At 43.8% G+C, this 27,999-nt stretch overlaps 2 protein-coding genes across 7 annotated transcripts; one reads left to right on the forward strand and one right to left on the reverse strand.

Annotated features, from left to right (window-relative positions):
- Positions 1 to 87: 87 nt before the first annotated feature.
- Positions 88 to 12,010, reverse strand: LOC147133496 (pleckstrin homology-like domain family B member 2). 3 transcript variants are annotated; one of them, XM_086012262.1, is made up of 18 exons: positions 11,865 to 12,010; positions 10,815 to 10,923; positions 9,322 to 10,280; positions 9,003 to 9,224; positions 7,801 to 7,851; positions 6,657 to 6,791; positions 6,122 to 6,259; positions 5,471 to 5,614; positions 4,648 to 4,758; positions 4,479 to 4,568; positions 3,758 to 3,895; positions 3,407 to 3,506; positions 3,045 to 3,231; positions 2,871 to 2,961; positions 1,859 to 2,005; positions 1,546 to 1,765; positions 1,336 to 1,421; positions 88 to 1,243 (listed from the first exon to the last, which is right to left on the reverse strand). In XM_086012262.1, exons 2-18 carry the CDS (start codon positions 10,867 to 10,869, stop codon positions 1,103 to 1,105), a joined length of 3,015 nt encoding a protein of 1,004 aa, XP_085868388.1. In that variant the 5' UTR covers positions 10,870 to 10,923; positions 11,865 to 12,010; the 3' UTR covers positions 88 to 1,102. The 3 variants fall into 3 exon arrangements, with proteins under 3 accessions (XP_085868388.1, XP_085868389.1, XP_085868390.1); XM_086012263.1 differs by lacking the exon at positions 7,801 to 7,851; XM_086012264.1 differs by lacking the exon at positions 5,471 to 5,614.
- Positions 1,505 to 27,991, forward strand: LOC147133497 (gamma-aminobutyric acid receptor subunit rho-3-like). Of its 4 annotated transcripts, none has more exons than XM_086012265.1 (16): positions 1,505 to 1,552; positions 1,638 to 1,781; positions 1,934 to 2,054; positions 5,051 to 5,174; positions 6,690 to 6,811; positions 16,496 to 16,583; positions 18,607 to 18,774; positions 19,130 to 19,441; positions 20,791 to 20,903; positions 23,794 to 23,861; positions 23,966 to 24,189; positions 25,325 to 25,407; positions 25,923 to 26,060; positions 26,152 to 26,304; positions 27,089 to 27,282; positions 27,425 to 27,991. In XM_086012265.1, the coding sequence occupies exons 8-16, from the start codon at positions 19,299 to 19,301 to the stop codon at positions 27,725 to 27,727; spliced, it is 1,419 nt and encodes a 472-aa protein (XP_085868391.1). In that variant the 5' UTR covers positions 1,505 to 1,552; positions 1,638 to 1,781; positions 1,934 to 2,054; positions 5,051 to 5,174; positions 6,690 to 6,811; positions 16,496 to 16,583; positions 18,607 to 18,774; positions 19,130 to 19,298; the 3' UTR covers positions 27,728 to 27,991. The 4 variants fall into 4 exon arrangements, with proteins under 4 accessions (XP_085868391.1, XP_085868393.1, XP_085868394.1 ...); XM_086012267.1 differs by having other exon boundaries at positions 1,507 to 1,552; positions 19,362 to 19,441; XM_086012268.1 differs by lacking the exon at positions 20,791 to 20,903 and having other exon boundaries at positions 1,508 to 1,552; positions 19,362 to 19,441.
- Positions 27,992 to 27,999: the final 8 nt, after the last annotated feature.

Here is a 27,999-nt window from a genome sequence, read left to right on the forward strand (position 1 = left end):
TGACTATTTGGGGCATCACTTCTACTAAAGTGCAGTGTGAGTGCTTACTACTTCTCATTGAAGGCTTATAGGAAAGAAACATACATATAAAATTCTTAAAAAGAATTTATTCTTTTTTTTTTTTGTTGTTGTTGAAACTATTGGAGAAAAAAAAAAGTGCTGACTAGCAAAACCATTCATATTGAAAATACACTATAAAACGTATATTGAAATATAAAAATATATAAATGTGATATACAACTCATATACAGGAGCATGTTGGTCTTAAATGGGGACATTTCAAATTAGAACTGATATCAGACAGGCCGAGCAAAGCATTACGTCATGCTGTTGCAATCAATCTCTCACTGAGGACCTCTGCTGGTGGGAAAAGGAATACTGAAATGTTAAGCTCACAGACTGAGCATCGCAACACGACCGTAGCAAATTGTCATCAGCTTCTATGGCCGCTAGAGGGCGCCACTCCTACAGGGTCTGCTCCAAAAATGACTTCATGCTGGTAGACTGGCAGCTGCGTCACAAATACTGGCGTGTAGGAGGTAATCTAACACTGAATAATAGTACCACAAATCCATTGGAATATACCTGGAGATATACTATGCAATGTGCATTCTCGCAAACACAAATAAGGGAATTTTCATTCAAGGATCACCAGGATGCTCTGCTTGACTAAAAAAAAAAAAGTCAAAAGTGCTGAATACATCTCTGGCAAATTGCTATAATGATTGATTACGACAAAAGATGGAACTATATGGACTTAGTGTACGGACTACAAAACAACCATACAGCTTCACTAAAGTAGATTACTGTATGCATTCATTTGTTTGTTGACAGGATTGCGCACTCAACTGTTGGCCAGTCGAGTTCGGTCACAGATGAATGTAGCTAGCTAGGGTACATAAACGACTAAATACTAATAGCTTAATTACGAGACTGGTATAGAACTTATTTTGATCTTTATACTTGATTACATGACCGTGAATGAGTTGTCTCTAAGGCTTCACATACTACATTCAAACACTGAAGTGGAATCGTGCAAATCTTCTCTTGTGACAAAAGGGGAAAAAAAAAATAAAAATAAAAAAAGACCTCTTAGGATCTGCTACACCATGAAGTGCATGTGTCCCTCCGCGCCCGTCACAATAACATCCATCCAGATACGCATGGCCTCGGGGGACGGGGCCACCATGTAGTAGACCCGGTCATGAGTCTTCACGCTAAAGGTCAGCGAGGGGTTGGGACTCTTGGGTGGAAGAAGAATTAAAAGGAGAGTGAGAGCTAAGATGCCAAAAGGGAAGAAAACAACAAAAATAGCCTAGCATTAAATCATCTTACTTTGTGTGCATTCTTCAAATGGTCATAGTACACCTCCTCTATTGCCTGGAAGTAAATGACTCCTTTCATCTTGGTCTCGTGCTTGTCTGTGGTGAGGAGGGGGGGAAAAAAAAAAAAACAATCGGAGCTTTGAGAGAATGCCAACATGGCATAAAGGCGACATCACTGCTATCCACTGTCACGTTTCCAATCGGAAGACGATTTCCTCACCTGCATAGTAAGTGAGCGTCCTGCGATTCTGGTCAAAAACAAACCAGCGCTTCTTCCAGGTCTTTATTTTCCCTCCCATTTTGACAAGGAAGCCCCTGCACGTTTTGTCCGTGATGGCCAGATGGAAGCAGGCGTCCGGATTGTGTCCCGCCGCCTCAATATGGCAATGAAGGTCGAAGTCGTCGTTCCTCATGGGCAAGTAACGCGTCAGGAGTCGGGACTGCGGACCAAATCATGTACGACGTATTTGGGTACCCGCGCCATCCGAAGCAGGGTTGGGCAAAGTTTTGATATCGGGTCCATGACGTACTACCTGCGATCTCTGTTTCTCCCTGAGCTTCACTTCCCTCTCCACAAGTTTCTGTCTCCGGTTGGTCTCCTCCTGCAGGCGTTTCTCCAGCTCCTCCCTCCGTCTTCGCTCTTCCTCCAGAGCTTGCCGGCGTATCTCCATCTCGCGTTCCTGCGTGTGGCGCATCAGAATTGGAATCGCCATCAGACACAAACGAAAGGTATGCTCACGCTGTAAAAATGTTATTGCTGTGTTTACGCTGGCGGCTGTGAAATTACGGTAACACATTTTCAATATTTACAGTACAAAATGTACTGCTAACTGTTTATTTTACACTTAAAAATGTACTTAATTCAAGATTTCACCTTTAAAAAAAAAAAAGCTCTTAAACTTTCAAAAGCAATGTTTTACCCGAACATTTATATTTAACAAATATTATTTCTATGGTAAATGTGCCGTCACTTGTATAGCACTTTTCTACCTTTTGTTACTCAAAACAATTCACTCACTGTACGTCATACTGATGTCACGGCATCTGGAGCAACTGGGGGGTTCAGTATCTTGCTCAAGGGTACTTCGACATCATCATAATGGCTAGGGATCGAACCCACAACCTCTGGGTTGGGAGACGACCACTCTAACACTGAGTCATGCCGCCCCGACAATTGGTAAAATACCGCAAGCTATGGTTGCCGAACGCCGTTAAATTACAGAAACATTTTCTACCTTTACGGTACAATTTTGAAGTTTTTTTTTTTTTTTTTTACAGAAATAAGTATTTTCTACACAATACCGCTGTAAAAAAAAACACAACTTTGAGTTTATTTATTCATGTACAGTTATTAAAAGTATTTACTACAGGGACTTTTGACTGTTGCTATTAGACCTATTTTTTTTACCGTAATTTCTACAAATTTTTAAAGTGCAGGTTTGTTTGTTTTTTTGCCACACAGTCATCGAGTTTTAATCCTGTTACTTTTGGTTGTATGATGTATAAATAAAAACAAGGCATTTGGCATTTGCCAACGACGGTTACCCTGTGCTCAAGCAGCCTCAGCTTTTCCACCTGCGCCTCTCGGAGTAAACGCTCCATCTCCTCCAGCTTGGCCATGTTGGTCATGCTGGCGCTGACAGCGAAGAGAGATCACAATGCTTTGATTTGCTTTTGGGCCACGTGATCACCACTAGCAACAACCCGATTCCGTCCAACCTTGAGATGTTATCTGGAGAGCATGCGGAGAAGCTGGTCTCCATGCTGTCCGAGCTGTCCACACTGACTGTGTCGGATGCCTGGCTGTTGTCCGGGTAGGACAAAGCGTCCAGGAAAACGTTGGGCTCCGTGAGCAGACGACTGCCGAACTCACTTTTTCTTTGTCGGCTGTGTACGCTGTCATTCACTGACGCAAAGACGTTTTGAATGAATTAGAATCCGTATTTCGCCCGTTCCCCCCCCCCCCCCCCCCGCGTGTTCAGTGACATAGATTATTACAGTAATATCACACAGTTCGAGATGGGAAGCAGGCCGTAATGGTGGTGTTGTTTATCGGATGCGACGGCGCGACTATGACTCACTCTTTGGCTGGCGGCGAGCGTTCAGGTCTCGGGGGGCGAAGCTGAGCCCTTGCGGGATGACGCTGCCACAGCTGGAGCTTTGTGACAGAGGCAGATGGGCCTGGGGGGAGGAGGAGGAGGGGGGGGGGGGCACGGCAAGGCACCGCAACATTCACACAAGTGAAAGCATCTGTCTTGCAGTGGGTTCATAAGGATTGCTGTTTGGCCGGATCACTCTAAACACATGCAGGAAAGGAATTCGCCCCCCCCCCCCCTCCCTCTGTTGCAGAATCTAAAAGTCTAAATATGATGGGGCAATTTCCTCCTTTTCTGTCGGATGTGAAACGTTGTGTTGATTTAAGAAATAATGACCTTGGGCGGCAGGGTGCGTCCCAGAGATCGGCCGTAGGGAGTGACGAGCTGCTGGCTCCTCTTCGGAGTTCCGTTGTCGCTCGGATGGAGCGAATTTTCCTTGCCGCTTCTTCTCCTTTCCTTTGCCGAGTGAATGAGCTACAGCAGAAACGTATAGTTGAAGGCAACCTTCGTTTATGGTGCCCGAAGAGTCAGGAAACAGTTGATTTTTTTTTTTTTTTCCCTAATTCCTTTCGGACGGGCATGAAGCCGTCAGCATTTGACATCTTAGACGGTTTTCGAAGCAAATCGTGTTGCACAAGATCGTGATCGTCAACAAATTGAAGCTTCATCACCTCGGGAAATGAGCCGCACTATTTACCAGAGACCAACATTCTCCCAAAGTCCCAAAGTGTTGCAAAAAAAAAAAAAAAAATGCAAGCATAACGTAAACTAACTTCAATTTGGATCCAGTTTAACTCTGGTATTTATTCCAACCTTTTTCTTTGCTCGTGAAAGACGGCCGGAATTAGCAATCGGAATTGCTAACGGATGCTCCGGAGTAGAGCCGAAATGGGCAAGACGAGATCGGTCAAACAAAAAACGAGTTTTTAATTTTTTTTTTCCCCGTCCAAAAATTGTTATACGGCGTACACAATTTGAAATGATAAAAAAAAACCTTATAAAATACGGGCAAAACGTACAAGTTGACGGGTATGGTATTATTCTAACCGCCGCTCACCTCTTTGATGCCCATATTGCTGTTGGCCAAGTTCTGCTTCTCAGACAGCTCCGCATACTTTCCTTCCAAAGACGCCAGCTTGTCTCTCTCCTGCGGTCGCCATGATGACATCTTCAGTGACGGCGAGCCCATTTCGCCGCGCTGGGCCAGATTTCACTGAACGGCTTACCTTCTGCAGCATGATGAGCAGATTGTTTTTTTCCCTCTGAAAGTCTTCCCTTTCCTGTTGGGACTGTAAAGTAATCTGCGAGGATTGTTTCTTCAGAGTCGCAAGTCTCTCCTGCCAGAGGGACGAAAACAACAGCAGGGTGTCACTTGAAATTGGTGGCACGTTTGTTTGTTTTACGTGGGAGTGTAAGTAGAAAAACTACGTTTGTGTGCGATTTGGGATTTGTTATGTTATTTTATGTCATCCCCTTATTTGTTTGCATACAAATAGTTCCGTCCATCCATCAAGTGTGAAATTTAACAGCCAAATCAATCTTTACTTATGTGCCTATTTCTTGAAATGCATCTTCCGTCTAATTGACATAAGAGCCACTCCCACATTGTGATTCTTCCGCTCATAACAGGATCAGCGAGCTTGGGGAAATCCAGAGTCACTTTCAAGCAACTCCTCCGTCGGTAACACCATCATAGCATGGCTTCCCCCTCGTGACACGATGACACCCCTGATGGCATGTCCAAGACAAAAAGGTAAGCAGAGCTGCATCGACTTTGGTTGGATGCACAGACTGGCGTTGAATAAAAGTATTAGCCTCTAATTAGCTGCGCATACCGGACTCCAGTTATCGATGGAGTGGCGGGAGGTATTTGGCCTCCTTTAAAATATATATTATGGATGCCTACTGTTTTGTTATGTTATTTGCTATATAGATTCGAAACTACCCTATACTGATGATAACAAGCCATAATCATTCAAAGTGAAGATATTTGCTTTAGTTATGTAATTTGTATATTATACTGTACATACAGTATAATACAGTATGTACCTTGCGTGTGATAGCGAGACGCTGACAGTCGGCAATTTCTCTCAATAACTGACTCCGATTTTCCTTCTCCTCATCCCGGTCAATCTGTCTCTCCAATTTTTGAAACTCCAATTCCTCCAAGCTTTTTGCTTGCTCCTCTGCTTCCTACGACAGACAGGCAGACGTACAAATTGATGCACGCATCAATTCAGCGGATCTATGAGCGGGTAGAGCCAAATCGGTTTGTGGACGCTTCCTTTCTTGGCACTAAAAATTCCGAGCGAACCCAAAATGTGTCACAATAATTCACATTGGTTTGCTTCTCTTATTGGTCATTGTAAGGGCACAATAATGCAAACAGGGACAGTTTGATTAAAATTAAATGTGATCTTAATTTTTATTTATTTATTTGATTATTTTTATTTGAAATTTAAAATTAAATTTAAAATTAAATGTAAAATTAAAATTATATTCATTTATTTATGTTTAAATTTAATTTTAAAATGATTTATTTATGTGTACTGTAAGTGAAACGCTACGTTTGTGACAGAGGCAGATGTCGGCAAACCTCTGTGAAAATAAGATGTGCGATGTGTGGACATGCTAAGCGTTTAAGTTCCAAATTCACAAAGCTCAACCCATTTTTTTTTTTTTTTTTTTTTTTGGGGATACCTGTGCTTTCTCAGTGTGGCTAATCTTCTCCGTACTGTGAATATTTTCCTTAAGATGGTCCAAAAGGTCCTTTTCTTTTTGCAGCTGAGCCATCTCTGACTCTTGCTCCCCTTCCAGCAAGGCACACTCCACCTCCATCTGCAGGCAATGATATTGAAAAACCGGAAGAAATAAACAAACCGGTAATGAGCTAAGAAAAACAAAACGCATCGAGCTTTTCATACTCTTTGACCGGGTCTTCGCTGTATTAAAATCTGACTTATGATAACGGTTTTGATAGACGCTTGCCAGAGAAGTATTACTTTATACCGCATCAAATCGTCAGTGTCAGCCAAAAACAAGAATTATCTTTGGGACATTTTCTTGTATCAGACCTCAGTTTGACCAGCGAGTGTAGCTGCTGTCCAGTTGTATTGTGCGCTTACGTAATGTCGGATGCTGTCTTGACTCTGTTATGCCAGGAGGAGTAATTATATTTTCAACGCTTGTTTAAAACAAACACTGATGCGGAGAAGTGTTGCACTGTGTTATCTACCTCTCTAACGGACTCCTCCATCTGATTGTCCAGATCTTTAATCTTCTGCTCCAGCTCCTCAATGTTGTTCACAACCTGGATCCTCTCCTCTTCAATGTGTGTCACTTCCTGCTTGAGCTGCACGCTCTCCAACACCTGGACGCCATATAAGGAAGGTTAGTTTGGATATTCTCTCCGTCACCCACACACACACACACACACAACATTGTACATCTTATATGGACATTTATGATCCGAGTTTAACCTAAATATCTCCGTCGTAACATTTCATGGCTAGGGAGCGTTTTTTTTTTTACGGCATTCCAACATTGAGCTAGCTTCTTGCATTAAGTGTGATGTTAAACACGCAGTATATTCCGGCACTTTTGAGAGGAACAGCAGCAGATGTTTTAACTTGGCAACTGTTGGATGAATGACAACAACAACAAGATTCTTTTTGGCTTGGCCTCATGGAAATCAGAGCATTCGGTTGCCAGTCTTACCAGAGTACATCAGAATGTCTCGTTAAGAATCACTTATGTATTTATTGGTCATTCTTCTCGTACACTGGAAAAAAAAAAAAAAAAAAAGAAAATGGCTGAATTTACTCAATTATATTCGTCAGGTGGTTGCACAAGATCAAATGATCTGGATTCAGATGATTATATTCCGTGCAACCACTTGAAGAAATAAAATTAAGTAAACGATGCACAGCATTTTTTTTTTTTTTCAGAGACGGATCATAATTTGTCTACAAACTGATGGGACAAGCAACTCCAAGGCGTGTTTCATAGAACAATATTTTTTATCTGCCACAGTGCAGAAAACATTGGCTCGACTTGGAGTCTATGGTCTAAGAGTCCGTTTTTTTTTCGATATAATCTAATAGTCAAATTTTTTTTTTCGATACAAAGTTCCAAACATCTGGAAAAACGCCTTTTCCATGTGTATACACTAGAATTCTTCCATTCAAACACGCATGCATAATAAGTCTCAGTGGGATAGAGTCATTTCCTGTCCCCCCCGCCACCCTCCCTGTCTTTTGGAGTTGAATGGCTGAGTGGCTGAAGCACAACTTGGTCTTCTTCATTAAAACCAGACACACTGCCGGGTTGTAACTGTTTTAGCGTGGAAAAAAAAAAAAAAAAAAAAAGGCTTGACTTACAGAGACGGTAACGGCACCACTGAGACTGTGGCGGAGAAGCCGACCTGGCAGCTGAAATTGCACAATTTGATACATTTACTTAGCGCACGGCAATGACCACAACGGAGAAACACGAATCCAGCGGGAACTAAATATTTACTGTAAAATGTCCATTAAATCCTCTCCAACCGGATTGGTTGTGCCTGAAAAGGCGATGTGCGCAGGGCGATGTGGAAATAGAGAAACATGGGAATGGTAATCATTCGCACTGATTGCACAAAAGGGAAACAAACAAAGATAAACAAGCTCTCGGCGGCCTGATAAAGTGCATTCCACATACTGTGAGGGGCGCGTCCCATTGCTTTTTTTTTTTTTTTTTTTATTAGAACGTGCTCTTTTTTGACAACTGTGGAAAATGGAGAAGAGCAAGTAAGAAGAAAAGTGTATGTCGCGCACAAAACAGAGAGAGAGATTTCAGAAGACCGCAAACCGGCGTTGCTTTTCGTCACTTTTTAGTCTCGTGTGAATGCGCCAGCCAACCATAGTAACGCAATACCTTAAACAAACTGCTCTCACCGACTCTAGTTTCCAAGCATAATAGTGTAAAGGGTAGGGGTGGGAATCTTTCGACAGTCAGGTCACGATTCGATCATAATTCAGGGGGCTATGATTTAATTAGCAAATTATGCATCTTGAACAGATGCACATTTTTCCTATATTATGTTTTTTTTTTAATTTTCTACTATGGCAGGTTTGGGGTTTGTATCGCATGATGCGGTTGGCAGACTTAAGTATGGATTCATTATGATAGAGAGATCGGCTAAGAAGTTTTATGTATGAATTTTGCAATGAAAATGACTTTGCGATACCTTCAGACTCAGTCGGGTTTTATGTTAATAAGCCTCATTTAAGACTTGTTGTAACAGCTCGTTTTGTGCAACGAATCATCAGCCTGTATGTGCGGGATTGATATTAATGCGGTTTGGTAAAAGTCATTGTGACGATCCCTTGTAGCATTTCATTTACTTGACGAGATTTTTTTTTTTTTTTTAGCCTCCCAAACTAAAGGCAGATTTTGATTAGTTGCGGATGATTAATCAAACCAAAAACGGGCATAAAAAGGCAAATGAAACGACCTTAGCTCTGTGTTCGCCGGACGGCCTGTTAAGGCTCGGAGCCGGTGAGTGAACTTCACTGTAAGCGTTTTGCTGGCGACTGCTGACCTGCCGCTCGTCCCTGAGAAGCAAATCTCGTCCTCTGGTGCCAAAGCCGCTTTCTGGCGCCGCGCCGCCGGGGGAGTCGGAGAAAACCGATTCGTCGTCCGACACCTGCAGCTTCTCCAGCTCCTTATTGATCTTCCGTAGATCGGAAACTGCTGAACCCGCAGGCTCCACCTGAGCGAACTCCGTGCAAAGGCTCAGGATGGTCTCCAGCCGCTGGCTTTCCTGCAGACGGAGACGCACGCTTTCACCCGTTTGGATTTTGGGAAACGACACTCGTACGTCGCCAACAACGGCTCAAAAGACTCACGAATGAACTCACCAGCTTGTGCACTTTCTGCTCCCTGAGTCTTTCGTCTCTCTGGTGCTGGTGATAGTCTCTCAACTCCTCTTTGCCGTTCAAAGAAGTGATGCTGCCCACCCTTTGCCCCGGACTCAGCCCGCCTTTCCCAAAGGATAACCTCCGCTCTCCAAAGCTCACATCCAAATTCGGGCCATCCATCTCAACACCGAGAGAGCTCAGGGACGCCAGGCTGGCCCTCCGCGGCGTATTGGGCATGCTGGCGGGCACCGTCACATCCGGCGGCTGTTCAAGGGAGGAGAGACTGCGCCGCGCCGCCGCCGAGCGCCCCGCTCGGTGCAGATGAGGCGGCAGGGATAAAATCGGAGGATCTGCCGGAGCGTGGAGGCGCGGCAGGGAGCGGCTGTGCGTGCCCAGACTGCTGAGGGAACCTGTGGAGTATTTCCTCTGCCTGGACTCACTGACGGCTTTGCCGTGCGAGTAGAGTCTGCGGCCCGATCGGGGGCTCGAGGGCACGCTCGCCGTGCCGCTCTTGACCCGAGGAGAGCGAGGTAGGGCTTCCCCGTAAGAGGAGACGAGGGGACTTCCGTCCGTCGGGTGGAAGAGGCTGTCCTGCGATTGGTGGCGAGCGTTTGGGTGACGCGGCAAGCCATTGGGGCTGAACTGCCTCTCACCCTGGCGAGGGGAAGGGGGCACGCTGCTGCTGCTCACGTAAGAGAAATTTCTGGAGCAAGGCTGCTGATGGTCGCCGTTACCGAGGATAGACGCCGGCCGTTTGGACTGGGCTCCGCCGGCGGGGGGCGGCGGCGGCATATTGAAGTACTTGCGGCTGCACTCAGCCGCCCTCAGACTGGCCTCCAGGGCGCTCTTCCTGCGCTGCAGCGTCTCCATCAATTCCTGCAGCTCCGCCTTCGAGCGGGAGCCCCGGAGTAAAGCCCCAGCGACCGGGCCGCTGCCGCTCGGCTCCATCTTCACGCAGTCTGGAGATGGGAGCAAATGAACAGAGCATGTCATCCCCACACTTTTTTTCCGGGCCCGTGCCGTAAAAGTGAAGCCGATTTTAATGAGCCGACGTGCTGAGTAAGAGTGGGGGGGGGGGGGGGGAAGCGTGTGCGCTCATACACTTCCAAGCCCAACACAAACACTGGCCCTGCCGCTTGCCAAGTGTCTTCTAAAAATGGAAGAAGGCAGAATGCGTCATGGGTTTATCTGCGAGGACCCCTTGGAACAAGCGCACTATAAGGGCAAAAGTACTGGGACACCTGGCCAGGAAGTACAAATATGGACTTGCTTTTTCCTTTTTGCAGCAGTAACTCCTTCGTTCTCCATTTTCTGACTTACAATCATCCAGGGACGGACAATTCACCGGTTAAGAGCCGTAGCTCCATCTCCGCTATATATTGGGTGATGGAAATCCAAGCCGGGTTCAAGGTTTACGGGTCTGCAATGGAAAGCTGAACAAAACTTTGCTTTTGCGGCAATGTCACTTTTATTTAGCAAGTTTTGAACTTTACCTGAGACGTAGCCCAACGCGCTCACAGCCGCCCTTTGAGGAAGCATGCTGCTCATCTGGCTGACCTCCGTCCTTTGATTCGGTCCCAGTCAGGATTCAGCTATGCTTTGCTGCCAGAAGGGGAGGAAAAAACAAAAAACAAAAAAAAAACCACTCAAGTCAATAAGCAGACTCGAGGCAGGGAATCGGTTTTCGTCTCTAAATTCAGAAATTGGTTAAGAATATAAAGACGGCCTTTCACGTCTTCATTTCCCCTTCTATTCCATGCAAAGAAGAAAGATCGGATTCATTGAATCATAAATGTAGTTTAGCGATGCATTAGGGGGATTTCTAAAGTCACTAGCACACACGCATAGTAAGAGATGGTTGATGTGGGACTTTGTGGTCCTGCTGTCTGGAGAGCGGGCCGGCAGGAAGTAGGGTATCCTTTTACACACTCGCACAATCAATCAGCATGAGTTCATTCTTAGGACCCCCCCCTCCGGAAAAAAAAGAGGTGGGCCTCATGTCAGCGGTGAGAGATTTTACGGCCATCACCCAGACTACAGGCCGGCAGGCTAACGCACAGAGTTAAACGCGCAAGCGAATGTAAACGGCACACGGAAGGAAAGTACTTCATTGAACGTCTGGGTCGCCAAGAAATGTCATTGCGCGAGGATTAAAACCTACACATGAAGGACAGTCACTCAAAGGTGATGGTAACTAAAACTACGATCTACTAAGAAGTTGGAACTAGCTGATTTTGACGTATGTCGAAATGTGATGACGATTGTTCGCATGCGTGGGCTACACATGCCGCCCAATGTTAATTCCCGGCAGTTCAATTCAAGGCAATTCAGATGAACAACATGTGAGAACAATTTAAGCTTGCGATCCGGAGAACTCTGTGCGTTAGAATTCTGGCACAATTTCAAAAAGTTCAAGAAATAAGAAGAGATTTGCATCTCTGTGAGCATCTTTCTCTGAGCTGACCTTTTGACAAGAAAAAGTGCCCCCCCCACCCCCACCCCCACCCCCACCCCCACCCCCTCCTCCCCCTCCTCCTCCTCACCTTGGTTGACATAGTTGCCGTCTCTGCCCGGCTGGAGGTGAAATCCTCTTGTCCGTGCACGGCGGCAGGAGCAGAGTAAAACTCCAAAGTCTTCCCGTGACAAAGGATCGGACAGGAGACCCTTCCCACCTCCCCAGAGAGGGGAGGGAGGGAGGGAGGGTGAGAGAGAGGGAGGGGAGTTGCAGCCTCAATGTTACTTTGCAGCATCTGGCACCACTGCTGCCCTCTAAGGTGGTTTGAGGTATTGCAGAAGAGAGAAACCAGGCGACCGTCTATGAATAATGTTCATAATAAAAAAATACACGGGAGACGCTGCAACAAATTCAATGGGTTAAAAATACTACAGGTATGTCAAACCTTGGACATAAGAAACAACTCTCACCAGTCTCTGTAAAGCAAGACCCAGCCACGGTATTTTGGTATCAAAACATGTTGGACAGTTGTTTTTCCGCGGTATGTGGAGGCAGGGGCTGCCCTTGGCTGCCTCATAAAGAGACAAAAACTCCACTCCCTCTCCGTGGCGTCAACAGATGGAGAGTGAACGCTCCAAGTTCAAATGCACTTTTTCTTGTGCACCGCAACACGGAGCAAAGAAACGAGTGTGCTTTGATCCGCGAGAAAAGACTTTGTAGCCATTTTTCCGAACGTATATATAAAATGTCAAAACAGTTTGAGAAAAGCTTACATAAGAAAAATCCCCCAATTCTCCGGGAACTACAGCTTCAATGACATCATGGGGAGGGGAAGGGGGGGAGGTCTTTGGAAAGCCTGGACAAGATGATTGCTTCCAGACGCAGACCTTGGATCTTTGTCTTCAATTCACATACACACACATGAATGTGTGATTCTGGGAGGGTAGTTACGGCGATACTGATGTTCAAATGACATATTTGATGCCATTTTCAATGTCCAGAAGTAGCCGGCTGCGCGCACCTGGCGAGGGCGGGGTCTTTCGAGCCCATAAGTGGGACATTTCCGTGGGACACTGCTCCGCATTTGTTCCCAGAAAGCCGCATGTGGCACAAGGAAATTATGTTTTCAAACTATTAGTGTGGTTTAGCTCTTTTGTCTCATTTCAGACCCATCGGCAATGACACATCCTCTTGATTTCGTGTGAATTCACGCTAGAGCCCATTTGAAATGAAACACACCCACAAAGACGTATTGATGCAATCTTGCCATCTATTGTTTTATGTTATTTTATTTCTTTACTTATTTAGAAAAAAAAAATAAAAATAATTCCTTCGCGGTAAAAGAACACTCATTTAAAAATGTCAACTCTCTTGCCCGCATGCACAGATGTGTTTTCCGCTAATCGCGGGGATTTTACACCTCCAGACAGTCTTGGGGAAAGATTAAGTCTAACCATATGCAAAGTCATTTAAAATTCTGGGCAGACGCCAACCCAAAAAACGTTAGTCTAGTGGAGAAGGAAAAAAGTTCTGTTTAACAGCATCACATATCGCCCGACACATTTGATTGACTACATGTACAGTACTGTGTATACTGTGCATTTCTTTGGCATGGATCATAGAAATTGCTCTAAATTGCTCAAGGTACAATGCACAAAGACCGGTGTCGTAAAGATTTTTTATTTCGAATCCAACATACCAACTTCGTCCATTTTGATAGCGTCCATGCCTTCAGAACTGGTTCCCTTCGTGACCCGCTTTTGCTTAGGTAAGAGGGGAAAAAAAATAATTTGATGTACACATTCAAAATGTGCTATGCATCTAGGATGAAAGATCGTTTCAAGACATCATTTTCTAGATGGATTCAAGCAACCCGATTTTTCGATTTATCGAATCGATTCATCTGGGCGAATCGACTTTCGATTAATCGTTACATCCCTAGCACCGATTGAAGCAAATTGCTCAGGATCTCTTTGTGGATGCGCTGGTTGATCACTTGACTTACATTGACGAGGAAAACCTGTGAGATCTTTGAGATCTATCGTTTGCCTTGCGACTTTCCTGACACACCTCACAAGTTACGCTGCCTTTATCATCTTTTCATTTCATTTCAAGTTTATTTCCGGTTTGATGCATTCACTTCTGGTTCAATGTTGTCGGGCTCGGTGTTGACAAAGTTGACCAGGTCTTGATTATTGGACCGCAGAGGATCATTTTCTCCACTGGCTGTTTTTCCTTCGTCGCCTTCTGGCTTATCGCCAGCAGAATCCTCGGCAGTGTGGTCGCGCGCTGCGTTTCTGCCTGGAAATCCATTCAGCCCTCCGGGTTGTACTGCTGATATGTTGCAGTCAACGCCATGCTGCTTAAGTATTTGTAAAGCTGTGATGTTTGGATCTTTACGCAGCCCAAACGCAAGCAGTCCTCCGCCATTTTGTCTGTGTGAGCGTTCTCCTGTTGGCAGAAATATGAGTTCGTAAACCGAGACAGGATTGACCACAGTCTGCATTTTAGTTTTGAGTCCAATGACTAGCTAGGTATGATGATTTATAGCAAATTTTGTTGTGTGCTATTAGCGGATTCCAGGTGGTTAGCGCATCCGCCTCACAATTCTGAGGTTTGGGGTTCAAGTAACGGCTCCGACCTTCCTGTGGGGAGTCTCCATGTCCTCCCCCGAATTCTGATTTCCCACATCCCCAAAACATGCATGTTAGGTTCATTGTTTGGTTAAATAGTTCCTCTGTACCATGTGATTGGCTGGCGACTAGTCCAGATTGTACCCTGCTATAACACTTGTTGCCATACCAACCGTCTTTACTCTGTTTATGGCATCGAGACATGTTAGATTCAATATATTTAAAGGTTTTAGCGCAGAGTGACCTAAATGGCCTTAACGACATCAATAAAGGAGTTGGGCGCGAGACACTTTAATAGCTTCTTTATGTTGGCAAGACATTTTGGAACAATTTGATGTTCCCAACTTAGTGGGAACAATTTCGGTAAGTTTTTCTGTTCCAGATTGTTTCCTCCCCAGAAAATCAAATTTGACACTTGTTGGGTGTTTGACGTTAACCACATCAAACGTCTCTGTGAAGAACTAGAAGAAATTGTGAGCCAAAATCAGTGGCTAAAGTTCTCTTCTGGATAAAAAGGCAGTTTCAATTCCAGTTGGGTATAATGGCCACATGTCCCAATGTAGACATTTTATCCATCGACAGTATTGTGACGATTAACTTAACTCATTCACTGCCAGACATTTTTAGACCCTCATTTACCCTAATGTTTGAAAAAAAAAAATGGAAAAAAAATATTCAAAAAAAGTTCCTGGGATTGAATGGCTGGACTGTGAAAAGACAAATAAATTCGTCAATGGCAGTGAATGAGTTAAGTTACAAATTACATACAGACACTTATACCTACCATAGACATTCCACATACCTCTGTGCCTTAGACACTTTGGAATAGCTAAAATGATAGTGAACAAGACAAAAGCTGCTGATGCTGCTGTGCTCCATCTTGACCTTGGCACACTCTTCTCGTTCAAACCTGCCAAACGACTTTTCATGGTCATGTTCGTTTTTCCTTTCACCGTTCATCCAAAGCCGTACGGCGTAATACTCACTTATCGCCGCGACGGTAATATTGACTTTGGTCAGAACAACGAGTCGACTCTGCGGACCCGTGAAGGTGCACGTGTACGTCCCGGAGTGCTGGTCGCTGTCGGGCCTGCCGAGCAGAAGGGATCCATTTCCCAGCAGGAGCTGCTCCCGGTCCAGTTCGGCTCGGCCCTCCCACGAGTTGAGGGCGTGGCCGTGTCTGCTGTCGTAGCGCAGGATCACCGCGGGCTCGCCGGACGAAGTGAAGCTCCAGATGAGGGAGAAGTTTTGAAGGCTGTGTGGCATGATGCAGGGGATGCACAGCGTGCGCCCCTCTTCCCGCGTCATCACTGGAAGACATTTGAAGCTACATTGCTTGTCCGTTGACAGTATCGCCCCCGTGACCCACCTTGATTCCTCCGAGAGGCCGTCCACACTTGGCTCTTGTCGGATGATACAAACGAGCAGAAGAAGGTGTAATCTGAGAGGTTCCCCCGAATCCGAAGCGTACTTTGCACGTTGAAAAGTCCCTTGTGCTCCGCGGTTTTCGTGGTGACGTTTTTTAGCGCCTCCTCTGCGGCGGGGGGGTCTGTAGCCCAGCTCACCTGGGGGACGGGGTAGATGCTGTTGGAGGAGCATGTGACCGTCTCATCTCTCATCTCCATGGTGACTGATTGGATCGGCGCTTTGGGAGGGGATACAATGAGAACGGGATGAGCACCTGTCGGGTAATAAGGTGCACAACCAGGGGCGGAGCCAGACTGACAGACTGCCCACCCAGTGACATTCATGAAAAAATATATCCTTTTCCAATTTTTAGAAAATTGTTCGATTATTTTTGAATTGCGTAATTGTGGTTGTCTAAGGAAGATCTGAACTTCATACTATTCACTTGTGATGTGTCGGGACAGGAGGATTATGCCCAAAGAGAAATATTCAGGCCCAGCCATTAGCCACGTTCTGGCTCCGCCCCCGTGCACAACCGTTTTGGGCAAAGACAGTTGAGGATGGCCCTTTTCTGTATCTGCCAACCCAAAGATCATAAAGATAGCCCGACTTAAACCCCATCAAGCACTTTTTGGGGGATGATCTTCAATATAAATTGATATTTCCTTCTTTTTTCCAGTTAAATGTCAACCCGCAGCATTCTCCGCAGCAGTAAAGTAAAACTCCAGCAGATGGCGCTATTTGCACCACACAGAACTCCTACCTGAGTAAGTACAATAATACGAATATCGGTCTCTTTTTATCTACTGTCTGTATGTATGCAAGTATGAGTTAACAGAAAAGCTTTACTGACCCTTGACTTCCATATTTACAAAGAGTTCCTGGTTCCCTTTCCGCGTGCTCGTGTAACACTTGTACCTGCCCCTGTCCTGAATTTTGACCCTCCTGAGAAGGAGGGAAGCGTTCCCGTTTGGGATGTGAGCATTGAATAGACAAGTCCTCCCGCTGAAATGCTTGTTTTGCAGGCCAAACTGGTCCTTGTTGTAGTAGTAGCTGTGGACGGGTATTTGCTGCTTGTACCAGTGGATCACCACAGTGCCGGGGGGCCTGAAGCTGCAGGGCAGGAGGCAGTCGTCGTGGATGATGCAGGAAACGTTGGCCTCTGGGGGTACAAGATGAACGCGCTTAGGATGTAGAATCACATCACTAGAATCAGAATTGGAGTCATCGTCCGAGTCATTGTTTACGGCCGAGTATGTCTGCCTGCTTTTGGGTTGGGCTGTTGGAAAGCTAAATTGGTGCCATTTTTTTTTTTAACAGATTTTCCTTCTCTAATGGTCTGTTTTCTCACAATTGTTTTCTCTGCTTGCAGCAAGACAAAGACACAATGCAGCTTTAAAAATAAGAAAATACATATCTAAGAAAAATAATGTTATGTGAAAATCAACCAATCCTGTAATATTTTTAATATAATATAATAAAAATATATATTTTTTTAATTTTTTAAAAATATATCTTATAAAAGAAAAAAATATGCTGTCAAAGGTAAAGAGTACAAATGACTTTTTTTTTTCTTCTCATCAGCTTTATAAATTCTTAATATTAAGCTCGTCTTCATGAAAATCACATTTAAACATAGATGCCAAATTGGGCATTATTCAATTACAGTTTACAGGTTACCGTCGCTATTGTTTATATGTTGCATAGGACGCGACATTTACATTACCTTTTGAGAGTGTCGTGAAGAATTCTCCCGAGAAAATAAGCAGGAGCAATACGGTTGCCTGCGTCTCTGCCATGTCTTGGAGTGATCTGCATACTTGCGTGAGAACGGTTGCCGGTGTGCGGCGAGTCGCATCAACGCGATTCTACTTTACATTCTCTGCAACACTAATGAAACACTGACTAATTAACCAGGCAGGTGAATGTTTAACAGGCTCCGTGTGAATGCTCCATCACGCAACACCTCCAAATGTTGTTCCCATTTAGTGGACACACCTGCGCAGTGTAACAACATCCCTTGCGAGAGCACATCAGCAATTCTGGGAGTTGATTCCAGTTTATTTCAAGACAGACAAAACAATAAAAAAAAATTAAAAAAAACGTCACGAGAAAAATGTCATATGAAGTGAAACAACAGCCAAAGTTCAAAATGCAGATGGAACTTATCCACAGCGAATCCAAAAAAAAGTCTACACACCCCTGTTCAAATGGCATGTTTTTGTGATTAAAATAATGAGGCCACATGGAATCATTTCAAGACTTTTCCCAACATTGTGACCTATAACCTGTAAAACAATTTGATTTAAACTAAAAAAAATAAATAAATATTGTGATTGCACAAGTGTGCACACCCTGTTGTAATTCAGTCACATTCCAACTCATGTTTGATGGGAGTCAGCACACACCTGCCACCATTTAAAGTGACTCCGATTAATCCCAAATGAAATTCAGATGTTCTAGTGGGCTTTTTTTTGGGGGGGGGGGGGGGGGGATCTCGCAAAAGTTGGAAGGTTTTGTGCTCAAACTGTCTACCATTGTCAACTGTTCATAATTGCTTCCACCTGTCAGTTGAAGGAATTAAGGCCTCAATTGTAGGTATGGTGTTGTGTTTGTGCCCAACATACCTTTTGGAATTATGACCAAAAAGTTCAAGCTTGACTAAATCGGACCATAGTACATTTTCCCACAAATGTTTGGGAGATTTTAAGTTTGACGCAACATAGCTAATTTATTCGTACACATGTATCTTTAAATGATCTCTCGTTTGTTTGTTTTTTTTTCCCCAAGGTGGAGGCGGCTCATATCCGTCACGTCATGGCGCCCAGCCACGCAAGTGCGACGTTTCCAAGAGGTGGACCAAACATATGCTGACATCTGTCCCCTGTGCGCGGGATCATTCATGTCCAACCACCCTGACAGAATGCAACTGGAGGGAAAATCCCGTTGTCTGTAAAAGTAGGCTACAGGCTTTTTATTTTTATCTCCTCAGAATGATGATGAAACCGCCGGTTGTATTATCCCCCCGCGCCCCGCTCGCTCCCCGCCCTCGGCTGCCTCCGGTTTGTAGGTTACTGAAAGATTTCGCCAACCGCAGATAAGAAGATTAGGGAGGAATTAATGGTATTCCTTTGTCGTTATTGCAATAAATTGATATTTGGTTTTCGAGACGAGGGCGGAGACTGTTTGGGGTCAGAGGCAAGCATGCGTCGTCAAGAAATGCGCGAGGACGGACGGCACATTTAACCACCGAACTCAATCAGGGGTGGAGGGGGGGGACTATCCGGACTCATGCACACCGCATTTGCCGCAGATGAGAGTGCGGGACAGTGCACCGATTACTGGGCATGTGCTAGCCACAGCGGGATGAGCGCTGCCGGGAGATGGACGTGCCAGTAGGGGACGGGGACTGAGGCTTCCATCGGTGGGCGGGAGAGGACGCTCGGGGGGGATCCTCTCGTGTTCCCGGCACCTGTTTCACCATGAGAGCGGTCCTCCTGGCCTCACGACTCATGTGCTTTGCCTGCTTGTGGCCTGTCACCCAGCTGAACGGCAGCCACTTCCCCGGCAAGAGGAGACACAAGGAGCTCGACCTCGGGGACGTCAACAAACAAAAACATGGCGGGTGAGCCCAAGTGCGATTTTGTGTTTTACCTTCATTGAAGTGGGCTAGTTATATGGCTTTGTACAAGCTTGTTCGGGTATTATGTTTGCTTGAATGATTATATCCGGGCTTGCAAAACGGAAGCATGACAAGGCAGGAGTTGGGAATGTTTCATGAGAATGGAAATGTATCAGGATGGTTGGAAATCAGATGCCCGGACGCACATTTTCTGGAGCAGGTCACTAAGATTGCGTGATGACGTGAAGCTTAGCCCAGCTGACTTTGGGTGAGATGCGAGGCACACCCTGGACTGGTTGTCGGCCAACCGCAGGGCAGGGAGGAAAAAAATTTAAATTTGAATTTTCTGACGGCTGCAACGAACGATTATTTTGATAATCGATTGTGTCCATTATTTTATTTTATTTTTTAGATGAATTAATGACTTTTTCCCATTTCATTTCCTTTATTCAAAAACAGGACATGATTCAAAATGACGGTGCACAAACAAATGTGATTCAGTTACTGGTTTGGCGTGTAAAATCAGAAAACGGGCAAAAGTGTTCATATTCGTTTTCCAAAGTAAAAACAGATGTTTACAAGTGTCTTTTGATGAAACAAAGATAGTCAGTCTACTTTCACGGATGACTACAAAAAATCTATAACATTTACTATTGACAGGCTGAAACACAGAACACTTAGCCAATTTTAAGTTAAACGATTAGTTGTTGATTAATTGTTGCACCTCTAAATTTTTGTTGTACCGCTACATTTTTTTTAAAGTAATAGTAAATATAACGTACTACTCTGCATACATGCTTTCTTATGACAAAAATAAATTGCAGCCTAAAAATGACCCAAATTAGTAATAAATTCAGATTCTTTCAGATGAATTCCCTTGGAGTGATTGCACCTGACTATTTACAAAATTACCACCATAATCGGGATAAATTTGATTTATAGCGGTTTGTCTGTAGTGTATTTGGAATATGGTCACATTCTGTATCTTAACATGAGTACTGAAAATCATAGATAAAGTTAAGTCAGGCCCGGGGGTTTGGTTGTTGTGACACGAGAGTTGACATTCAAAAGTCCAGTTTGACATCTTTGAGTTTTGTTGCCAATGTACAAAAAATGATTTGTTTGATTTCCTCTAACAACAGAAGCAAGATGAGCCTGTTGAAAAGAAACACGTTTGAAGAAAGCAAACTAGGAACTGTCATTATTTAGATCACAGGCTCTCTTTTAATCACGCGGCTAAACTCCAAGCGCTGGTCAATGAACGCTCCACCAGATGTCAGTTCAATGAAAGATAAAGACCGAAAGAGATTGTCTGTTGGCGTCAGCTGCTGTTTGTCCTCTTTGCGTCTTAGACGAGTGGACCTCAAGATGAAAAAGCTCGACAGCACAAAGTCCTTGCTAATTAAATCGGAGCAGCTGCTTCGAATAGAGGACCACGACTTTGCCATGCGGCCAGGCTTCGGAGGTAAGACCCCGCTCACTTTCTATAGCTATGCGTTTCCCCCGGCAACCCGCTAAAGACTGATGTAGGTTACTGTGCTCTCCTTGCTATTACGCGTCCCCAAAAAGCTCTTGGTGACCTAGATAGTCTGCGTGAGACAACGGCTGCGGACGATAGTACAGATAAAATAATCTCAACCGCGCACCTCATTGGACCGCCTGACGTGTTGAGGTGATTGAAATCTGTTGCGCAGATAACAGATGGAACAGCGCTACATGTGTACGACACAATTGCTTCAAATGGCCCCGAAAATGGAACACAAGGAAGAAAATCCACGCCAAGACATTAGACATAAGGCAGTTTTGTATTTTGCTGAATGTGAGTCCTTGATAGGACATATTTCGGTGGTCCGGGCTCTTAAGATGACATTTTCTATTGCCATTTAGTTGGCCACATGCTATAAAAACAAACACCGCAACATTATTAGCACTTGCACAATTTAATGATATCCACTAAGTGCTACTGTATAGCAAATATTGTGCCAAGAAAATAATGTTCACTTTTGACTGACACTATCGGAGAGATTAAAACCCATAAAGTGTGAATGGTTGTTTTTGTTTTTATGTGCCCTGAGATTGAGTGGAAACCAGTCCAGGGTGTAACCCCGCCTCTCGCCCCAAAATCTGCTAGGTTACATGAGACCATAATCAGGACGAGCGGTGTAGAAAATATCATTGTAGTTGTACTTTGCAGTGGCCTAGAACTGCATCACAAAGTAGAGCTGAGCTAAGAGCTGTGCCTAATATTTTGGTTACTTCATTTAGTTACGAGCCGGTTAAAAATATGAGGCTGGATACGACAATGTCAATCAAACAGAGCATTATTTTCTTTCCGAAGACACGATCTGCACTTGTACATGATTTTCTTATATTGTGCGGTAGTCATAATGGCGTGGCTGGTAGATGCTGTTCGGTTGCTTGAAGTGGAAGTCAACGCCAACTTTTTTTTTTTTTTTTTTTCCAAGAATGTGTCCTATGCAAGCCCACTAGTTGAAAAAAGGCATTCTGATAAATATTGCGTTTGTGGAATAGGAATTAATCCACCCATTTTTAGCCATCTCAGGGAGCGGCCATTTTTTGTTCTGTCGACTGAAAATGACATCACAACTGCTCACGACGACCAATCACGGCTCAGATTCAGAAAACAGGTCAGCCGTGATTGGTCGCTGTGAGCAGTTGTGATGTCATTTTCAGTCGACAGAAAACAAAATGGCCGTACCCACAGATGGCTAAAAACGAGTGAATTAACACTTTTTCCACAAACGTAATATTTATCAGAATGCCGTGTTTCAGCTAGTAGGCCTGCTGGGAACCTGTTCTTGAAAAAAAATATGTTTGGGTTCCATTTTAACGATGTGCTATAGTTTTAGAAATTCGTAGTAGACTCCTTCAGGTGAAATCAAAATAAATCTGCAAAATCTTTTCATTGTTTGCTGCATCTTGGCACTATGAAGTTACAGTAGTTGATGTTTTTACTTTTTGATACATTTGACTTTTTAGCCATGTTATTACATTTCATTGTATGTAACCAGTAATATTGACGAGGACAACCAAGGCTACAGTCCGCCTGATATAATCCCTTCTTCACTATGCTATTGTAATTGAGGAGTGATGCTTTTGAGTGCTTATCGTCATTAGGTAATGGTAGTGATAGATCAGGATGCGTATAGTTCACCTCATGCATTTTCATCATTGTGCCACGGAACAATGAGGTAAGGACTGAACTGTTTATAACCCTGCATTTATGTCATGGTACAATATAGCCGCTTCCACTGTACATTATGAAAACCTTTCCGTGTTAAAATGCAGACCGTCAAGATGGGGTGTGTGGTTTTGGGTCATAGTGAAGGTTCAGTGAAGTTCATAGCTCAGCTTCGGAAAATAGGTGAGCCGTGATTGGTCGTTATCTGAGCCGTCAGGGTCTGTGACGTCATTTTCAGTCGACAGAAGTGATAAAATGGCCTTCCCAAGAGATGGCTCAACTTTTTAAAGTGGAAGTCAACCCAAACATATTTTTTTCAAGAATATGTTCTATGCAAGCCCATTAATTGAAACAAGGCATTCTTATAAATATTGCATTTGTGGAATAAGTGTTAATCCACCTGTTTTTAGCCATCTCCAGGGGCGGCCATTTTGTCACTTCTGTCGACTGAAAATGACATCACAACCGCTCAGGGTTCAGGTAACGACCAATCACGGCTGACCTGTTTTCTGAAGCTTAGTTATGATTGGTCATTATGTGATCCTTGAGCATCTGTGATGTCATTTTAAGTCGACAGAAGTGACAAAATGGCCGCCTCCAGAGACGAATAAAAATGGGTATATTTTTGCTGCTTAACCCATAATCCACAAATGCAAAATGAATGACAATGCCGTGTTTCAACTAGTGGGCCTGCTGGGAACATATTCTTGGAAAAAAAATGTGTTTGGGTTGATTTCCACTCTAAGTGAAATGGGGAATCCTCAAATGAACTTTATGGTGATACTGACTCACGTACAGTAGGCGCTAATACACAAGTATGTCAAAAAAAAACTTTTGTTTGAAATCGTCAACTAGCATTCAGAGCATTTGATCAGCATCAGACTGCCCTTCCATCTTTACTATGCGACAAGCGCTGATTTAACCTCAGTGACGTTATGAGTCATGATTATCTAACATGTTGTCTCCAGCCGGTATGTCTCTATAGTGTGGATTACGCCTTCTCTTCCAGGCCGATCGTGGCATATAAATACGTAATCCGCGGTGGATGTACAGATGGCCAAAACATGGAGGATGACATCATCATTACAACATGTTATCCAGCTGCTGATAAACACCGATGTACTGTATGTTGACATTTGACCTTTTGTGCCAGGTTCGGCCATCCCCGTTGGCATTGACGTCCAGGTGGAGAGCGTTGACAGCATAAGTGAAGTAAACATGGTGTGTATGGAGTTTTGGGGAACTGTTCCTACGCACTTCAACCAAAGTAATACTTTCTTTTCTTTTCTTTTTTTTTTTCTGGCGTTGCGCTTTGTAATGCTCAGGACTTCACCATGACTCTGTACTTGAGGCATTACTGGCAGGACGACCGACTGGCCTTCCCCTCCAGCAGCAACAAGAGTCGAACGTTCGACTCGCGTCTGGTGAAGAAGATCTGGGTGCCTGACGTGTTCTTCGTCCACTCCAAGCGCTCTTTCATCCATGACACGACCATGGAGAATATCATGCTGAGGGTTTTTCCTGATGGCAACATCCTCTACAGTGTCCGGTGAAAAACAAAACAAAAAAAAAAACCAAACATTTAACGTCTTAATATCTTCATTATAATGCCCCCAAGCGGAACGTGATTCTCTTTGTTTTAGATCTTACCTTGTCTCACTGTCAAGTGGATCTGATTCACTAATTGCGATACAGTACTATCAGAATGATAAACATAGAAGAAATCAGCAGCACTCTTACCGTACGACGGTATTGACTGTCAACAGGCTTTGTACATTCATCATATCCATTCCAGTCCCTCATGCTGACAATATGGCGCCACAGACTGCCCCGGCAGAGTGTGCACAGTGGATAGCAGTAATTAGTAATTGAATGTACCGGAGGATCAGTAATGCAGCCGTCTGCTGGTAGGATTCACACTGCGCTACAAACCGACGGACCAACGTTAAAATTGGTCACGGAACAATTTAATAATGGGGCAAAATCTTCTCGCTTTTTGAGTCAATCAAGAAAAATCAGGAATGTTGTACACAAAAGACTTTCCATTTCAAAGCACTGAGGATTGTCTTAAAATCTTTTTTTTTTTTTGTAGCCTCACTAGCTAGTCGGCAAGAAGCAAAGTAACAGGACAGGCTGCTGTATATCATCAGACAGTAATGTCTTTGTTTGTGGGCATTGGTGAAGCAGCATGTGGCTCATTATCCAAGGTTATTCTCGGGAGTCTTGTTCCGAAATAACTGTAAACAATGGTATGCTTGTGATCACGAGTTGGCTCAGGTTATTATACTGAACAGCTGCTGCCATGTTGGAGGACCTCATAATCAGTGTAAATTCAAAAGAAAAGAATAAAAAGCTAACTAGAAAGACAGCTCTTGGTATTTAATGGTGTTTATTGCACTACAATAGTATTTTTTTAAAAATCACAGCACATACAATATGCTGTCTTTTTTTCTATGTAAATATGATGGACATTTTAAAGCCATTAAAGACTGCGGGGGTAAAAAAAAAAAAAATGAAGAAAAAAAAAATACTAGCCCAAAGTAACTTCTCCAATCATGACATATCATGTACAAATTGCTACTACCGGTAAATTCTCCTGTGGTCCAAGTATTCTAATAATGACAATTGATATATTGTAGTTTGTGTGTGTGTTTTTTTTTCTTGAACTGTGAGCTGTGTTTTAGGATTACTGTGACAGCACTTTGCTCGATGGACTTCAGCAGCTTCCCTCTCGACACACAGAACTGCTCTCTGGAGCTGGAGAGCTGTGAGTATCACACACAGCACAGTTTTAATGTTTGTTTGTTTGTTTTTTCCATGGGAAATGTGTTTGCGTGGTTTGTTATTATTCTCGCATAGCTACGTCTGCTGTTAAATCAGGTCAGTCACTGTCCATTATATAGTTTTCATTAATGATGGGTTTACAGAGGATTATATTTCCCTTCCATTCTTTGTTGCTGATCAAACTTGGATCTAAGTGCAGGCAGAGTGGGGATTTCCCTCCATTTATACACTACAGAAACTTTTTTTTTTTTAATCTTGCTAATCTTTGTCAAAGGTCAACGCATAAATAAAATATACATCCTAATCATAGAGGAGAGCCAGGAGTTCCATTTCAAATCGAATCTACTTATATAGCACTTTTCATACAAAAAATAAAAAATAAAACAATTTCCATGCACTATACTATTTTCCTCTCTTCTGAAAATGCTGTAGAATCCAAGAGAGGCGTCGTGTTGATTTCATCCTCCCGCTTTTTCTTTCTTCTCTCCTTTCTTGGAGATGCTTACAATGAGAACGACCTCATGCTCTACTGGAAGAATGGCAACGATTCATTGAGGACTGATGAGATTGTGCTCTCTCAGTTTTTTGTTGAAGACTTCCAGCCTTCCTTTGGGCTCGCCTTCTATAGCAGTACTGGTATGCGTAATTGAACTTTCTAAAATAACCCCAAAAAAGTGTAAACGTATTCACTAGTCCTGATCTCCCGCCGCCGTTTTTGTGGTTTCAGGTTGGTACAATCGTCTCTACATTAATTTCATTCTCAGGAGGCACATCTTCTTCTTCATGCTGCAGACGTATTTTCCCACCATGCTGATGGTGATGCTGTCCTGGGTGTCTTTTTGGATAGACAGGAGGGCCGTGCCCGCCCGTGTCTCCTTGGGTACATCAAACGTTCATTCTATATTGATAAACTTGAATGTTTTAGAGAGCGTTTCAGATTATTCTAAATAAATTGATTTACAGAGGGGGGAAACAACTACTCAGGTGAGTATTGGATGATACTGACTTTAAAGATAATTGAATTCTATAATGTGAGCTAAGGTTCAATAATTTGATGCGTACTAATGTAAAATGTGTGGGCATGGTTGGTTTTTTTTTTTTTTTAGATTACCAAAGGTCCTCAGAAATTATGAAACGGGTGCTGTAATTGTATTGAGTCTATATAAAGTCATGTATAGTCATGTGAACCCGTTGGTCGAAATGTGCAAATTCGCATGTTTGTAGACTTCTCTGTTTGTTTATTTGTTTTAAAGTGTTAGTCGTCACATTTTTTTGCCCATGTCTGATGTCGCGTCAGCTTGTGCTAGCCTCTTATTTAGCATAGTATGCTAGCTAATACTAATGATGATGTGAAGAGGATTTGTTCATGTTGAACTGAATAGTTGTTTATGTAACATGGGTTCATTATTGTGCACACGCTACAAGCGTGGCGTTAATGCTTCATGAGCATCTCCGCTTTAAGTGCTTCGCCGCCATCTTGTGCCATCGATACACAATTTCCAAACCCCGTTTCGCTGCACACTACAGTAATGCAAATAAAATAATGAAAGGCCAAAAACAAAACATGCAGTGTATGTTTTTCTGGGGAAAGCACACGCAAGCATGGAGGTTTAAACGTTTTTATATGACTAAAATAACTGTTGTGCTGTGCTCCCCGCACGCAGGCATCACCACCGTGTTGACCATGTCCACCATCATCACCGGCGTGTCCTCCTCAATGCCTCAGGTGTCTTATGTGAAAGCCGTGGACATCTACTTGTGGGCCAGCTTCCTGTTTGTCTTTCTGTCCGTCATCGAGTACGCGGCCGTCAACTATTTCACCACAGTGGAGGAGATGAAGAAGCTCAAGAGGGCACAGGTCGCTGACGCTCCCTCTTTGTCGACTAATTTCCATAAATCTCGTGCGACTTGTTTGACCCGCACAAAATCATTTTCGCGCCATCTGGATCAACAACGTGAACTCGAAACGTAACCCCGCCTCTCTTGCCATGTCCATGCAGATCCCAGCGTCCTATAACGCCACACAGGCCATGGCTTTTGACGGCTGTTTCCATGACAACGACATTGACCTGACCTCTTTCCCCGAGGTTTCCAGCACGCCAAATACAGAGAGGAACACACAGTCACGAAACTCCACTGTGTCGGCGCCCGCAGAGGGCACCAGGCTACGCCGCAGGAACCCTTTAAAACACAACCTCCGTTTCATCATGAGCAACAGCTATATGATTGACTCCTACTCCAGAGTTTTATTCCCTCTGGCCTACCTGCTCTTCAATGTCATTTACTGGAGTTTGTATGCGTAACACACTCCTTGCAGCAAAATCTTTTTATTTTCTTTTTTTTTTTTTTAGATCGTCATCAGATATTACAATAACATTTTAATACAGTAGGACTTGAACTGATGGTTTTGTCTGTTGCAAAATTGGCTTTTCTTGTTTTACAAAGCTTTTGAATCAGACAATTATTCCAATCTTGGGATTGTATTGTCTTTCTTTATTGCTACAGAGTAAAATGCAGATTTATTGTAAAATATATGTACAAATAAAATAAATGTATGCAGTGTTGCACGAATGTG

Source organism: Filicampus tigris, chromosome 17 (assembly GCF_054856515.1).
Source record: "Filicampus tigris isolate MCC_2025a chromosome 17, RoL_Ftig_1.0, whole genome shotgun sequence".
Lineage (NCBI taxonomy): Eukaryota > Metazoa > Chordata > Actinopteri > Syngnathiformes > Syngnathidae > Filicampus > Filicampus tigris.

What these genes read in the sequence shown, in the direction of transcription:
- LOC147133496 (XM_086012262.1), bottom strand. Translation starts at nt 10,869, where the DNA reads ATGAGCAGCATGCTTCCTCAAAGGGCGGCTGTGAGCGCGTTGGGCTAC. An exon ending in GTGGTGCCGTTACCGTCTCT is followed by an intron (nt 6,792 to 7,800) that starts GTAAGTCAAGCC and finishes TATGGCGTCCAG; the next exon opens with GTGTTGGAGAGCGTGCAGCT. An exon ending in TCTCCAGATAACATCTCAAG is followed by an intron (nt 2,962 to 3,044) that starts GTTGGACGGAAT and finishes CTTCGCTGTCAG; the next exon opens with CGCCAGCATGACCAACATGG.
- LOC147133497 (XM_086012265.1), top strand. Translation starts at nt 19,299, where the DNA reads ATGAGAGCGGTCCTCCTGGCCTCACGACTCATGTGCTTTGCCTGCTTG. An exon ending in AACATCCTCTACAGTGTCCG is followed by an intron (nt 24,190 to 25,324) that starts GTGAAAAACAAA and finishes GCTGTGTTTTAG; the next exon opens with GATTACTGTGACAGCACTTT. An exon ending in GCCCGCCCGTGTCTCCTTGG is followed by an intron (nt 26,305 to 27,088) that starts GTACATCAAACG and finishes CCCCGCACGCAG; the next exon opens with GCATCACCACCGTGTTGACC.